We start from the raw sequence: 14,241 nt of genomic DNA on the forward strand, positions 1-14,241 counted from the left end.
TTAATAAAGAATGATAATTGATGGGTTTTTTTTTTTATTTTGTGCGCTAAATTAAGTGAAATTCCAGTAGTCGAGTTATAGAACAAGTCTTGAAGAATTTGGGCATAAAATGGTGCAGAACCCCTTAAGAAAGAGCTATGGGGTCATTTGTACAAAAAGAAGGAAAAAAAAGGTTAAAACTCAAGAGGAGGGAGTGTTCGTTGTAGTGCACCCACAATGCTACACAAAATTAAAATACTTGAGAGCTCAAAATAGGGTAGTGTTGTTTGACGTTGAGGATAACTTCGTAGTGCTATGAACTTTGCATGCAATTGTTTTTTCATTGAAAAGTAAGAAGAATTTTAGCGTTACATCCTTTGTAGCTCAACACTATGCTCCAAAGTCTAGAATGTTGATCACGAACAAGACGTGGACCATCTCTAGCGTATTTCCAGCTAGTCTCCGACCTTAGAACCGGTTGGTGGGAACATATGAGTGGTGAATTATGGTTAATTTGGAGACATTTTTGAGAAAGTAAGTACTTTTGTATACATATCTTGTATTATCTCAAAATTACCAAGAAGAAATAATGAAGTGTTAACCTCTCTATTTTAAGAGTTGCAATTTTAAGAGTAATTACATGCAACTCATGCAGCTTGATTTGATTACTTAAGATATTGACACACTTAATATACTAGTTAGTAACATGTGCAATAGTAAGATTTGTCATTTTATTTTAGTATATAAAAATAGTGAGATTTGTATAAATAATATAATATGAATTTGTATTCAAATATAGTAGAATCTCATATTGTATAATTAAGCTAGTTGTGTAATCTCATATTATTTGAACATATATAATTTTTATGAGCATTGAAAGTAAGCACACACAATATAATATTAGACACTAAACTTCCCTTGTATGCATTTTATAACTAACTATTAGATGACTTTATTATTTAAATAATTCAAAAAATATATATGAAACTAAACTAATCTAATGTGATTAATTAGTTTAGTTTTCTTCCCTTATTCAAGAAAACTAACTATTAATTATTTAATAAAAAAGAAAAAGAAAGATTAGAAGATGAAATACTAGAATACATAAAGTTTTTTAATTTAAATTTCTAAATATTAATTAAATATTAATGATTTTACATTTAATTATATTTAATAACAGAATTTTAAGAGTTATGCACATTTAAATTAATAAAAATAATACAAATAAGTGGTATTAGGTTACTAAAAAAGAAAAAAAAGTAGAAAGGTTAGAAGATCAAATAGTATAATGCAAAAAGTGGTATTAGGCTAACAGCATGACATGCAGTGACTTCTAATATTTCTTTTGAATTATCCTCAAGGAAGTTTATTGGAAAGAATTTTGTCAAAGTTATCGACTGTCGAGGTTGGAGGAAGTCCTCGTCTTTTCCTTTGATAGGCCTAGGTTTTGATATCTTCTTTTTTTTCCCCTTATTTTTATGAGAGATGCTTCCTTTTGAATGCTTTTGATGGAAGTGCGACTTCAGTTGAATGGAATTTGTTTATCTCCCCTTTTTACGAGCCATGACTATCAATTACTTTATGTAATCGATGACTGGCTCTCCCTTTCGCTGTTTAGTGTTCGTCAACTTCATCATGTTGTTGATACGCCTAGTGCTATAGAAGCAGTTGAGAAACTTTGTTTCCAGTTGTTCCCAACTGTCAATTAATTCCAGCTCTAGATCAGTATACCACTCGAAAACATTTCCTTTTAAGCTTGAACGAACTGCCTGACTAGTTGGTCTTCTCTTGATCCTGCGTTTTTGCATGTTTCAACAAGGTGAGCAATGTGTTGCTTTGGATTGTCCTTTTCATCGAATTGTTGGAACTTTGGAGGTTGGTACCCAACATGCACTCGTAAGTCATTGATTCTCTTGGTGTATGGCTTAGAGTACATGAAAGAAGTTTGTGGAAGTCCTCCACACTAAGCTCTAATGGAATTTGCGATCATATCCTGTAGCTATTGGACTGACAGGGAGGCGACAAACATAAACTGTTGCTGGTTTTTCTACAACAGTAGGAGTTTTGTTCAACTTAGCAGTTTCACAAGCCTTTATTTGATTTTTCAAGGCGGCGATTTCATGATGTCGCTCCTTAACAACTTTCATTAGTAAATTTATTTTCCTTTCCATCTCTACCATGGCTGCCTCAGCTGTCACATCTGCCATCACGACAAACACTACTTCAAGGTATGATTCTTTGTCTGATAGATTAGAAACAAACGTAGAGTTGTTGAACAAAGGATCGCATTTAAAAGATTATATCAGTTGTTCCAAACTTTTCTTCTTGAGGACAAAACCTTGTTCTTGTTCTTGCATGCTTATATTTAAGTGAATTTGGGTGACAAGTCCAGGCTAAGAGTTGTTTGCAACAGTGCTTTGGATGCAACTTTTCTTAGTGTCATTAGCTTATCTGTAGATTTAGATGACGAGAGAGATGAGAGGTAGAGATGTTCCATTGGGTGTGCCAATTTGTTCACACGAGATTTCCAAAGAAATTTGATTCGTGGTGTTGAACTTGTGTTGATGTTGTGTTTATGTTGATTTGATGCGATGTGGTTCGATCTCTAGAATTTGATTCTTTAATTTTCTGTTAACTGTATGCTTACGCTTGATTTGAGTAAGTGAAGTGATTGACTGGATATAAACATTTCTATCAACATATATTATTGATAAAATTTAAAATTTTGGTATGATGTAAATATTTGGTCAAATTTGACATTTTGACCATTTTCCTTTAGTTTTTATTTTTCCTATTTTTGATTATTTTTCTTTTAAATATTATGATTTTTATTATTTAAATATTTTCTCAACAATAATTATAAAATAGAAGGCCGTTTTATTGAAAACTAAAAACCAAAACAAAGAAACTCCTTATTTGTGCTCCTCTCGCATCGCGCTCGAAACCAAGCTTTCTCAAGCTCGCTAAAATTCCCAAGCTCTCCCTCTCTTCCGCTTCTGCCCCCGAGCCATGGTTTACATAGCTTCATGGGATGAATTCGTCGAGCGTTCTGTCCAATTGTTCCGTTCCGATCCCACCTCCGTAAGTTTTTCTTCCATATTCGATTCCCTAGACATCGTTTCCCCTTTGAATTCTCAGAAATTAGATCGCATTGTTGTATTATCATCCCTCAATTGCATAATGAATTTTGAAAGGCGTTTTAATGCATCTATCTGCCTAGTTTGAAAACACTGTCCACGATTACGAACTTACAGTCTACTCATATGTTCCGTTTATCGCATCATTCGTTGTTTTTTTGATTCATTCTAACTGGGATCGCTGTTTTCTTTCCAATTCCACTGGGAATTTAGACGAGGTATAACATAAAGTATCGACACTGCGATGGGAAACTGGTTCTTAAAGTCACCGATAACCGTGAGGTAAGGAATTTTGTATTGGGATTTTGATTAATATCATGCGTTTTTTCTGGTTAGTGATCAGGATGGGAATATTGATTATTGACTTTCAACTGTATGCTTGGTTTTGTTTTTCATGTGGCAAATGCTTAGCCTTGTAAATGTTAAACGCCAATGCATCAAGAATCGTGTTGAGTCTTTGATGCACGTGTATCTAAGGAGACTTGTGATCTGCTTCTCCACTAAATTATCCTGGAAAGTCTCAAGTAGACCATAGTTGAATTCGACACAAGCCATTAAACGATGCCTGTTGCCACAATTTTTCATGCGACCATGGTTAGAAATTGATTTTGACTTGCCTCTTTCTAAGGCATGATATAATCACCAAAAAGAAAGGACGTTGCCTTTGAGATGGTTAAAGTAAAGGAAAAGGCATTTCTATTTCTTCCGAAGAGATGGTTGTAAAGTAGCACGAAACTGTAGTGTAGTTAGTCTTCATTGTGCACTAGCTGGTCAGTGGGAGTGGAATAGTGTTCCGTTAGTGTTCTCAGGGAGGTCTTTTGGAGAGTTGGCTTTGACACAAAAATGAAGACTTCGAGAACAAATATTGGATCTTCCTCTTCCTCTGATCCATCACCCTTTCTTGCTTTTATTACAGAGAAAAATATCAGATTCTGCCTCCAATCTGCTCTCTCCTGAGGGCTTCCTTTCGAAATTGAGGAAGAAATGCCTTTACCAATCCTTTCGTGAAGAGATCGGCAATTGATCTTCACTTCTCATGGTTAACAACTAGCAACTTAGAAATCAGGTCTTAGAACTAACCACTGCTCCAAAGCAAATCTTTCCCCGACTCTTTTGTGGTCTTATATCTTTCATAATCATTGTATGGGAGGATTAGAATGTGGGAATGTTTCTTTGTCACGTGGAAAAGAAAAAACTAATTAGTGCAAAATGCATAGGTACAAGATATCAACTGGGAATCTGATGGGTGATATTCATATGTTTATGCTTGCTTGTATGGAGAATTTTCTGTATATCTGCACATATTGAAACGAACAATCTGGAAGTTAGCCAAAACTGGCTTAAGGGCATATGTCAAATCATAACTATATCATTATCTGAATCTAAGTGCCTATCTCTCTAGATGTGTTAGGTCTTCTAATTTTCTCTTATTTTTTTCTTCCTTTTGTTTTCTCCCTGTTTTCCAGTGTCTTAAGTTCAAGACTGACCAGGCACAGGATGCTAAGAAGATGGAAAAGCTCAACAACATATTCTTCACTCTGATGGCCCGGGGCCCTGATGGTATTTTGCTTTGAATTTATTTTGATTAATGAAATATCTGAATATTCTGTTGAATAACACTTAACTACTTGCTGGCGTCATAATTTTGTACTTAAATTTTGTTACAATTTGAATTCTTGTTGACTGTATGAATGAATGGAATTTAAAACTTATATTCTCTCTAAATGCATGAAAGTTCCATATCCGTAAATTGCAGCTTGCAGCAACTTGTAAACTAGTTCCATAATGATTTCAGTACTTGAAGGATGAGTTCGCTTCCCTACTGAATGTTGTTTGAGCCCATGAACGAATATAAGCCGCTGCTTGCTAACTTTTTTATATTGGCCAAAATGGTTCATGGCCTGCCTGGAGTTCTCTCATGATTTATGATCGATATATCCAATCCTAGCATCCATCATCCATGGAACATCTTTCTTAATCTATATAATTTTTGTTTACCCACCCATCCAGTAAATCTAATGTGAACTCAGTTTCATTAATTATAAAGCTCAAATATTTTGACTTATCTCTTTTGTGCAGTGGATATATCAGAAGTGACAGGCAAGGACCAGGTTGATGCACAGCCAACCAAGAAGGGAAGGGGGAGGAAGCAATGACTTCACATTGGCTACTGCACGAATAGGTTTCTCGTACTTCTCTAAACCCATTGATGAATTATAATGTTTATTTACTAATTATTTAGTTAATCTTCTCGTCTTACTTTTTCCAGAATAGATTATTTAAAGTCCTGGAGTAAACTGACCATATGTTGTCCCGTTTTTCTTAAAAAATTTTGGTGTGCAGTTCAACTGTAATACATAGTTTTTCTTTAAACATTTTCACAAGTTCCTCCTCAGTATACTGATTTGCTCCTATGCTCTGTTAACTTCTTGTGCCAATAATTTATTTTAGTTCAAAGTAATTTAAGAACGTAAGCATTATGGGTTAACCTAATGGTTATTGGCACAAGCTGAAAAAGTTAAAAACACTTTGGAAGAATGGTTGAGACTTCATGGTGGTCATCTGTGACACCACCTACTTTGGATATTATAATTCTACAAGTTACCTTACAACCAAATCTTTCAAAGTTAGGTGGTTGTTTTTTGAGATTGGTCCTAGTATGGGTACGCTAGTCTAATAGTAATTTAAGAAATGTATATTGGTGCACAGGTTTATCCTTTAAAGAATTCATAAATATGGATTGGTGGTTCTATGATATAAATTAACATTAATAAAAGATTTCAAGATTTTGTCAGTAAACAAGGAAAGGATTTTCTTCTCTATTCCAAATATCTAGACCCTTTTGGTTGTTCATATCTTTCATTATCTACCTCAATATAAATCACAATTTTGTAGTTAGTGTATTCATTATTGTTGAGTATAAGGCAATTATATTCTATTTGATTATCTAACTTCTATTAGAAAACCAACTATGGCCGAGTATTTTATTTGGTAGATTGTTTGAAGTTGGCGATCTTTGCTTTCTTGTGCCTCTTGGTTTCAGATTTTGCACATTGAACCACTAGGCAACCACTTGAATGCTTGCATATGAGGATGTTTCTTTCTCACTGCTCCCACCATTACTATTTTAGCTCTCTTCAAATCTGCATAGAAGACACCGTTAGTTGCTCTTAGGATGTATTTATGTGATTTGTTTCATTTAATGAAATTTCACTCATCAAAGCTCAAGTCTTTTCTTTATGATGGAGGAAGATGGCTTGTTATAGTTATAGACAAGAGTGTATATGACATTGCTTTAGGTGAACCGTTTTTTGCTTTAGTCAAGCCTCAGTATGACAGCAATTTTAAATTATTTTTAATATAGTAAAATCTATTTTAAGATACTTGAAAATTTATTCTCGCTTACTGCTATTATTCCCCCATTAAATTCATAAGTAATCTCATTTCGTGAATACTTGGGGTTTACCTTGTGCAGTCCCCCAATCTCAGCCTTTTGATTGGCAACAAATTGTATTTGTCTATCCAATGGCTAATAGACGAATGTAATCTGAAAAGTTCTCTAGTAGTTTTCTTCTTTTACCAATTGAGCCAGACTCAAATTGGCATGAGGTTTTAGTTAATGGTTTTTAAGATGTTAAATATTCTTCGATTTTCCAACCTGGGTATAACTCAATTGGCATGAAACTTATACTATCAACCTCATAGTCAGAGGTTCAATTCTCCCAATCCTCGTTTGACCAATAAAATAAAAAATACTTCAAGTATTTAAGTACAACAATTGTGGAGATGTGGATTAAACAAAATTTATTTTAGGATGAAAGGTCATGTTAAACAATTGTAGTATGTGGTTGGTTGAAGTGCAGGGCAGCTGGTGTGGATTTTTATGATGATGAAAAAGAAAAAAATTATAGAGAACCCAAATTCAAAATTCTTAAAACACAAACTCATCTCTGTAGTCTTGATCCAGGCAGAAATACCACACCCTTCAACTTTATCGCTTTCACCTTTGGTTCAAATCTAGGAACCTGTTCCCCAAGAGTGCACATCTTTTTCTTTTTTAGCATGTGATTGTGTCAAGATTGAAGAAAGCTGTGCCAATCACTGTCAAATGCAATCTTCTTGGCCGCACTGGCAAAGCAAAAACACCATCACACTTTGTTCTTTAGGGGAGATAAAGTCCCCTTCCCATGTTTTGAATTTATTAATCTATGTAGGGTTATTTGGCTACTGAGTGTGAGGAGCTGCAGTCTAAAGATTCCCTTCAAACAGATGATTGTGAACATGTTATTGTTGATATTTCAGGTCACTTCCCCACTTTCCAAGGCTGCATTTTAATGCTCCTCTTGGTCTGATTATCAACACCCAAAATCTGGTATCAAGTTCTCAGCATATTGCATTAGAAAGTTTTTGTGACTTTTCACTCAAAGCTGCTCTTCGAAGGTGAATAGCGTTTCTTTCACAAACCTCAATTATCAGGTTAAGTTGGATTTATTGTCTATGGAGAGGAACTAACTTACAACAATAGTGGGATATAGAGATTTGGATCTCCAACCTCAAGAGAAGTGCATGTCAATTACTGTTGACATATGCTTATTTTGTTCTAGAACATTGTTATTTGAGTTTTATGTCTCCTAATTTAAACCCAACTAAATTTATGATGGCCAATGTTTGGTATGTTTTGACTAGAGTAAGCAAGAGCTTTCTTTGAATAGCAATCTACCTATGCAAGAAGATAGAAAGCCAATAAGTTATTAAGTAATTTTTCAATTTAGGGAGACGAGATTAGTTTACTTCAAAGTTTTTTGACTTGTTGGATTAAACCCGATCCAATGACATTGGAAGATAAAAGAGAGAGAGAGGAGGGAGGAATGTAGATTCAAAGGCTATCAAGAAACCCTCCATCTTTCCAAGCTTCTCTAATAGGCATCTAGGATCATACTAAAATCCCAAACCATCACTTTTTTCCTTTTGTTAGACCCCTTTATTAAAAGGAGGGAAAGGAAAGTATGTAAATTCATGTCTCATTATCTTGTAAAGAAATTCAAGCATTGCTTGTTCTCTTTTTTCCCCCCCTTTGTAAAAGGGAAGTTTGTATATCTTTGCTGGTGGGGTAAGATCCAATGCCAGTAGGGTCAATGTTAAGCTTTTAGGAGGGGAAAACTAAGGGGTATATTATTACTGATTGCATCTGTGCATGGCTAAAAAAGTTGTTGCTCACTTTCCTTCCTAATGTTAAAGATGCCACATATTTTCTTATGAAAATTGATGCATGATAATGAAGCATTCAAGATTATATGAAAGTAACTTGCAATGTGGCTTTAATTTTGTTATGATGCAAAATTAGAGATCTTTTTTTTCCCCTAGGATTAAATTCTTTTGGTCTTTGTGCGTTCATTTTGATCTTTTTACTTTTTAAGTTTATTCTTGTTTCAATATTTTTAAGTTTTGTTTTATAATATCTTGATTTTAGAGGGGCATTGATTAAATAAGATTACATTCGAATGAAAAAGATACGAAAGTATGATTAAGAAAAGCTTAAAAAAATTTAAAGTTACTATATATACTAACTTCCATTTTGTGACTCAATCGGCTTAGCTTGGAGCAATCTTATATTGAATGACATTTTGAAATTTTCTTGGAATGCATTGAGAACAAAACATGTGGAAATAACTTGTGTTGGTTTGTGAAAATAGTATTTTTTATTCTTAAAAGCCTTAAAGACAAGTAAAGACGACGTAATCGAGTAAAATAGGATATAAGGGAATGTTGGGGCCATTTTTGGGTCTTAGGTGTTACTCGTTCGTTTTGGTTATGGTATTTTAAAAATATTCGTTTTGGTTATTGTTCTCTTAAAAAGTAATCATTTTTAATTGAATACCAAAATGACTGCTTAAATAAATAAAAAAAGAAAAAAAAAAGAAAAAAGGAAAAAGAAAAAATGAACATTTTTTTAAGGATGTTGTATAATGGGTGGGGTAGAAGATGCCCATTAACAAAATGGGAATTATGTTTGGTTAAAGTTTATGTTTCCCTTTTTTATTATCGAAATGAAATTCAAATAAATAAAATAGTCAAAGTTTAGAGAGAAGCGTTTTCATTGTGAGGTGGTGCTATTGAATTATTCAGAACAAATTATTTTGAGAACATATTTATAATATATATATATATATATTAAAAAAGAAAAAAGAAAAAAGAAAAAAGAAAGAAAGGCATTATTATGAATGAATGGAAGCCTCAAAATTGTGAAGTAGAGATAAGGTTGAAAGAGTGAAGGGGGGGAATGAAAAGAGTGTAAGTTTTATATTCTATCTTTTGAAGACCGTGTGACACCCATTATCTTAAAAATTCTCTTTTCAATTTCATTTCATATGATTCACTCCCCCCCTTTATTCCCAAGTCTTTTCCTTTCTTAATTCACTATTTTATTATTACTTTACTCTTCTTTTTTTTCATTTCATTTCATTTTGGACTGCTAACTCTTAATTTACCATTCTTATCTTAATGCCTTCCCAATCATATTCCAAATTCACATCATCCCTAAATTCAACCAATAAATTTCTCTACTTTTCTTATAACTACTTTTTTTTCTGACTTTTTAAAATTAAGCTTTCATTTTTTTTTCATTTTTTTCTTTTGTTACCTCAAGCCAAAATTTGAAACCTAAAAAGTTGAGCATTGTTTGCTAAGCATTTTTGCATTTTGTTTTTGGTTTTTGGTTTTTGAAAATTAAACCTATGAATATCACCCATCTTACAATGTTTTGTATTTTTCTTTTAAATACAATGATCGAATTATTTGTCGAATTTTAAAGTCAAAAGAACAAGTTTTTAAAAGTTATTTATTTTTAGTTTTCTAAATTTGACTTGTTTTTTAAATTATTGGTGAAAAAGTATATAACTTGGAGTTGGGTGTTGTTTAAATCTATTTTAATCTATAAACTTTGTATATTGTTCTATTTTGGTCACTAAACTTTTAAAAATATTTGTTTTAGTCCTTGAACTTTTAAAAAATGTATATATTGGTCCTGCTGTTAAGGTTAACGTGGAATGATGAGGTGACTTTATTTGGATGATTAGGTTGTCAAATAAGAGAACCTATTTTAATAAATTTTTGTTTTAATATTTAATTAAATGTTAGATGATAAATTGATATTTTAACGAATGATTCAAAAAGCAATTACCTTCCTCCCACAACTTTCTTCTTTCTCTTTGTGGAGGGTTGTGTGGTTTATACCTGTGTTGTACTTATTTTATTTTTTTAATTTATATTACCTTCACATGGATCTTAACACAAATATATCAGTTTTTTTTTATTCTAACCAATGTCGTTTTTCTAATTGGCTTCAAGATTTCAATTTGAAAAGAAAAAGTAAAGGACACAAGTTTTGGAGAAACAAAAAAAAGAAAAAGATTAGTCTTTAATTTGAGTTTATTTAATTAAAGTGTGTTAGATTATGTTTTTAGGCTAGAATCAAAAGTTTATAAAATAAATTAATAAGATTTTTTTTGGTTATTTATTAATTGAATTAATATGATGAATAATTTAGAGCCGTTGTTTCATCGTTATGTTGAGTTAGTAGAATTCTTAACAACAGAGAATAAACTAAACATCTTTAAAAACTTTGAGACAAAAAATAGGCGTTTTTAAAAGTTTAGAGATCAAAATAGAATAAGATACAAAGTTTAGATATCAAAAATATGATTTTAATCTTTTGAAAAACAAAATGTCTCCCATACAAATCTTAACCTTTTAAAGACTTTTTTTGTTTAGAATTTTGTTAAGAATTCAACGATAAAAGGATGGAAATCATGGTAACAAATGGAGAAAAAATGGAGAAAACATAGGATTAATTAATAAAAAAAGTCGAAAAAAATGAAATGGTTATCGCATGAAATAAGAGTATAGTTTTTTATTTTTTTTTATTTTTGGACTTTGGTTACTCATATTTTACACAGAAAATACTGAAATCAGGATTAACAAAATTGTATGAAAAATATCAAATAGTTACTAAACTGTTTGGTGGTCAATCAAGATCTTGAATTTATTTTGTTTAAAAACTATTAAAGTTCGATAATCTAGAAAGTTCAACAAGCTTGAAGATTAATGTTTACTTTTTTAAAGAACAAATCAAAGGATCAAATATTAGTGATTGTACTTGCAACACTAAAATTAATACGGATACAAAATTCAAATTTCACAAATTAATTTTTTTCGAAAATTTCGTGTAAACAATTGACATTTCTTGTTTGGGGCATGCATTCTCTATGGGCTTCGCCCAATTTGCCTTGGTATGATCTCACGTCACTCCAAGCTGGCTTATATGTACGAGATCTTCAAACCAATCTAATGTCAAATGTACCACACTTTAATATTAAGTTATTTCAACTAAACGATCAATGCTATCCTTTGAAAGTTGCCTACTTTTTCCTTTGGAATGATCAAATATGGTTATTCTAGGCCTTTTTTGTTACATGTCTCTTGCTACAAAATTCTTGCGATGTAGCAAACATTTCTAGCTAGTGCTTGACATTGCAAGATGCGAGTTTAGGTTCAACTCGATTATTTTTTTATTGGTATATATATATATTAAACCTTATATGATTTTGGTACCTTTTCAATCCTTAAGATGTAATTTTTAAGAGATTCATTCATTTTTTTGCTAGAGTCATTGTGGAACTTGTCTCTCTTTATATATTATGACCTCATTCCATTTGTATTTTTTTTTTACGAATACTCACTTGTAAAGTCTCACACTTGTTTGGCATTTTCAAATAGCTCTCACAATTTGAAAATGGTTTTATTTCTATTCGATTGTTTCTTTCTACATGTCACGACATTTTTTTAATATAGCTGCATATAGAATACCCTTTTCCGTAAATAATATCTTAAGCAACATTATATGCAAAAACGTTGTCAACTTATTTATTTATAGATCCATCTCTTGTCATGATATAAATTTATCAAGATCTCTTTATTATCTTTATTTGTTTTAAGATTTTTATAAATACTCGTATTCAAGATTTTTTCTAGAATATCCATATTTTTAACTGAATCAATAATTGACTACTTCTTTAAGGGTCTTTACCTTTGGAACCCATTTGTTTATCACACTTCAGCCGTGTAATAGTAACAACTTGTTGCATTGTGATATCAATCTTAGATTGTATGTTTGCAACCATTATATATAACTTGGTCTTTTTTTAACAATTGTAAATGTTCTCTTAATACCTCTGGCATTTGATTTGCAAATGAATTGTCTTTTGAACTTATGATTCAAATTAATCTATTTGACGATCAAAATGAGACAATACGTATGCATTTCATTCAATTATTTTTTCAACTTTTTCTTAATTTAATTTCTCTCTCTAATGTTGGAAAAAATTGTCTCATTAATAAGAAATAGAAAATTGTGTAGTAAATACACCACCGGTCAGGAGTTCAAAGTATTTATTAATTGGTATGATACTAATTTCAACATAGATTTTAATTGTTCAATCATTTTAATTGTAGTTACGGAATAATTTCAACATTTATTACACGTTTTGTAGATGAAATATATTTGGCTTTTGGTCATAAGTTCATTAGTCTTGACTTAGAGCAAACACAATAAACATGATTTCGTACAAATTTATAAGTTTTGTTATTTGGACAAAGCTATCAGATCCATTGTTAAATGTTTGTGATGCAAACTCACTAGTATTATCAAAACAAAATACTAAGTATACTATGGTCATTAGGTAGATGCACCAACAAGAATCAATAAACCATGAATTTGTTTCAAAAATAAGTAAAGTTCTATTTCAATTTTAACTAGTGAGAGTTTGATAATTAATCTTATAAGAACCTATGACAATTTATTAGCTAGATAGAAGAATATCTTCTAACCGTTAAATAGATGTCAATGTCTATTTTCTAATAACTATTTTCACCATTGACCAAAAATGCATAACTTATCAAGTCAAACATATAAACTTGGATCAACGGAACTTCAATTTTATTGTTGCATATATTCCAACGACACGAGTATCTATGTAATAAAATTTAGAAGTGGGAGTCGACAATTTTGTACAGAGAAAATAGATATATATTGTATCAATAGACCATATATATATATATATATATATATACTTATTTTTATTATTACTAATCTCTCTATATGATAATTATATCTTCCAAATTCACTAAACTCCTCTTTGATTTACAAGAGAATAAAAATATATCAATTGTAAATTTCGCTCATCTAAGTAAAATAATATTTTCTTTTTAAAAAATTTTAATCAAGACTATTAAGTCTTCAAGATGTATCGTCTTCTTTTGAGTATAACATGCATAGATGTGTACTGTATGCGAAACATTAATATTAATTATTTTTATTCTGTCTACGAGATTCAAAAGAAATCTAAATATTGCATTCATATACAAATGGGTAAAAAAGAATAGTCATCTCTTCAAGAGATTGTAAGGATCTTGGTAACATCCAAATAATATCATATGTAGGACGTTATGATATCTTCAAGAGATACAAATAAACTCTACCTCAATTACTTCTTCCTATATCAATATAACTTTGACCTCAAGTACTCAATAATACAACATTTAGTTCAGATATGATCATTATTTTTTTACATAGATACATACACTATATATTTTATTCAACGTCAAAAGATATTAGATAAATATTTAATACAATGTTTCAAACTTTCTCTCTCTAATTGTTAATGCAAGAGTAAAGTAAAGATGTACGATATATGCTTATTAGTTTATAGGTATTTATTAATTTAAAATACATGCAACTACAAGTGTAAGACAAAATAACATTAACCGATTTATGCAATTTCATGTGCTTTAAATTGAAATTGGATTTAGGATGTAATTAATTATCATGTCTAACTTTAGAATCATTTAAATATTCAACAATTAAGAAAAAAAATTGTAATTTAATTTTTTCATATGAAACAAATATATTAAAAAAAAAATGAAAATATAAACTAATTCTGAAAGCATATCGATCAAAATTTTCAAATATAAAAATTATATTTAAAAATAAGATGTATGATTTTCAATTTCTATAATTGATTTGAATCTAAATTACATATTTTATGCAACTTATACGGCAAAATTTGAC

The 14,241-nt window shown here is 30.9% G+C and overlaps 1 protein-coding gene across 3 annotated transcripts; it reads left to right on the forward strand.

Annotated features, from left to right (window-relative positions):
- Positions 1-2,865: 2,865 nt before the first annotated feature.
- On the forward strand, positions 2,866-7,781 carry LOC103491251 (signal recognition particle 9 kDa protein). 3 transcript variants are annotated; one of them, XM_051085244.1, is made up of 5 exons: positions 2,867-3,060; positions 3,330-3,398; positions 4,583-4,676; positions 5,196-5,298; positions 7,419-7,781. In XM_051085244.1, the coding sequence occupies exons 1-4, from the start codon at positions 2,989-2,991 to the stop codon at positions 5,270-5,272; spliced, it is 312 nt and encodes a 103-aa protein (XP_050941201.1). In that variant the 5' UTR covers positions 2,867-2,988; the 3' UTR covers positions 5,273-5,298; positions 7,419-7,781. The 3 variants fall into 3 exon arrangements, with proteins under 3 accessions (XP_008449345.1, XP_050941201.1, XP_008449346.1); XM_008451124.3 differs by lacking the exon at positions 7,419-7,781 and adding an exon at positions 6,160-6,507 and having other exon boundaries at positions 2,868-3,060; XM_008451123.3 differs by lacking the exon at positions 7,419-7,781 and having other exon boundaries at positions 2,866-3,060; positions 5,196-6,507.
- The last annotated feature ends 6,460 nt before the right edge of the window (positions 7,782-14,241 follow it).

The sequence above is a fragment of the Cucumis melo genome, chromosome 5 (assembly GCF_025177605.1).
Source record: "Cucumis melo cultivar AY chromosome 5, USDA_Cmelo_AY_1.0, whole genome shotgun sequence".
Lineage (NCBI taxonomy): Eukaryota > Viridiplantae > Streptophyta > Magnoliopsida > Cucurbitales > Cucurbitaceae > Cucumis > Cucumis melo.

Bases quoted from the DNA above. Each gene is read 5' to 3' on its own strand.
- LOC103491251 (XM_008451123.3), top strand. From the start codon at position 2,989: ATGGTTTACATAGCTTCATGGGATGAATTCGTCGAGCGTTCTGTCCAA. The intron at 3,399-4,582 runs GTAAGGAATTTT...CCTGTTTTCCAG, and splicing joins AAGTCACCGATAACCGTGAG to TGTCTTAAGTTCAAGACTGA. The intron at 4,677-5,195 runs GTATTTTGCTTT...TCTTTTGTGCAG, and splicing joins GATGGCCCGGGGCCCTGATG to TGGATATATCAGAAGTGACA.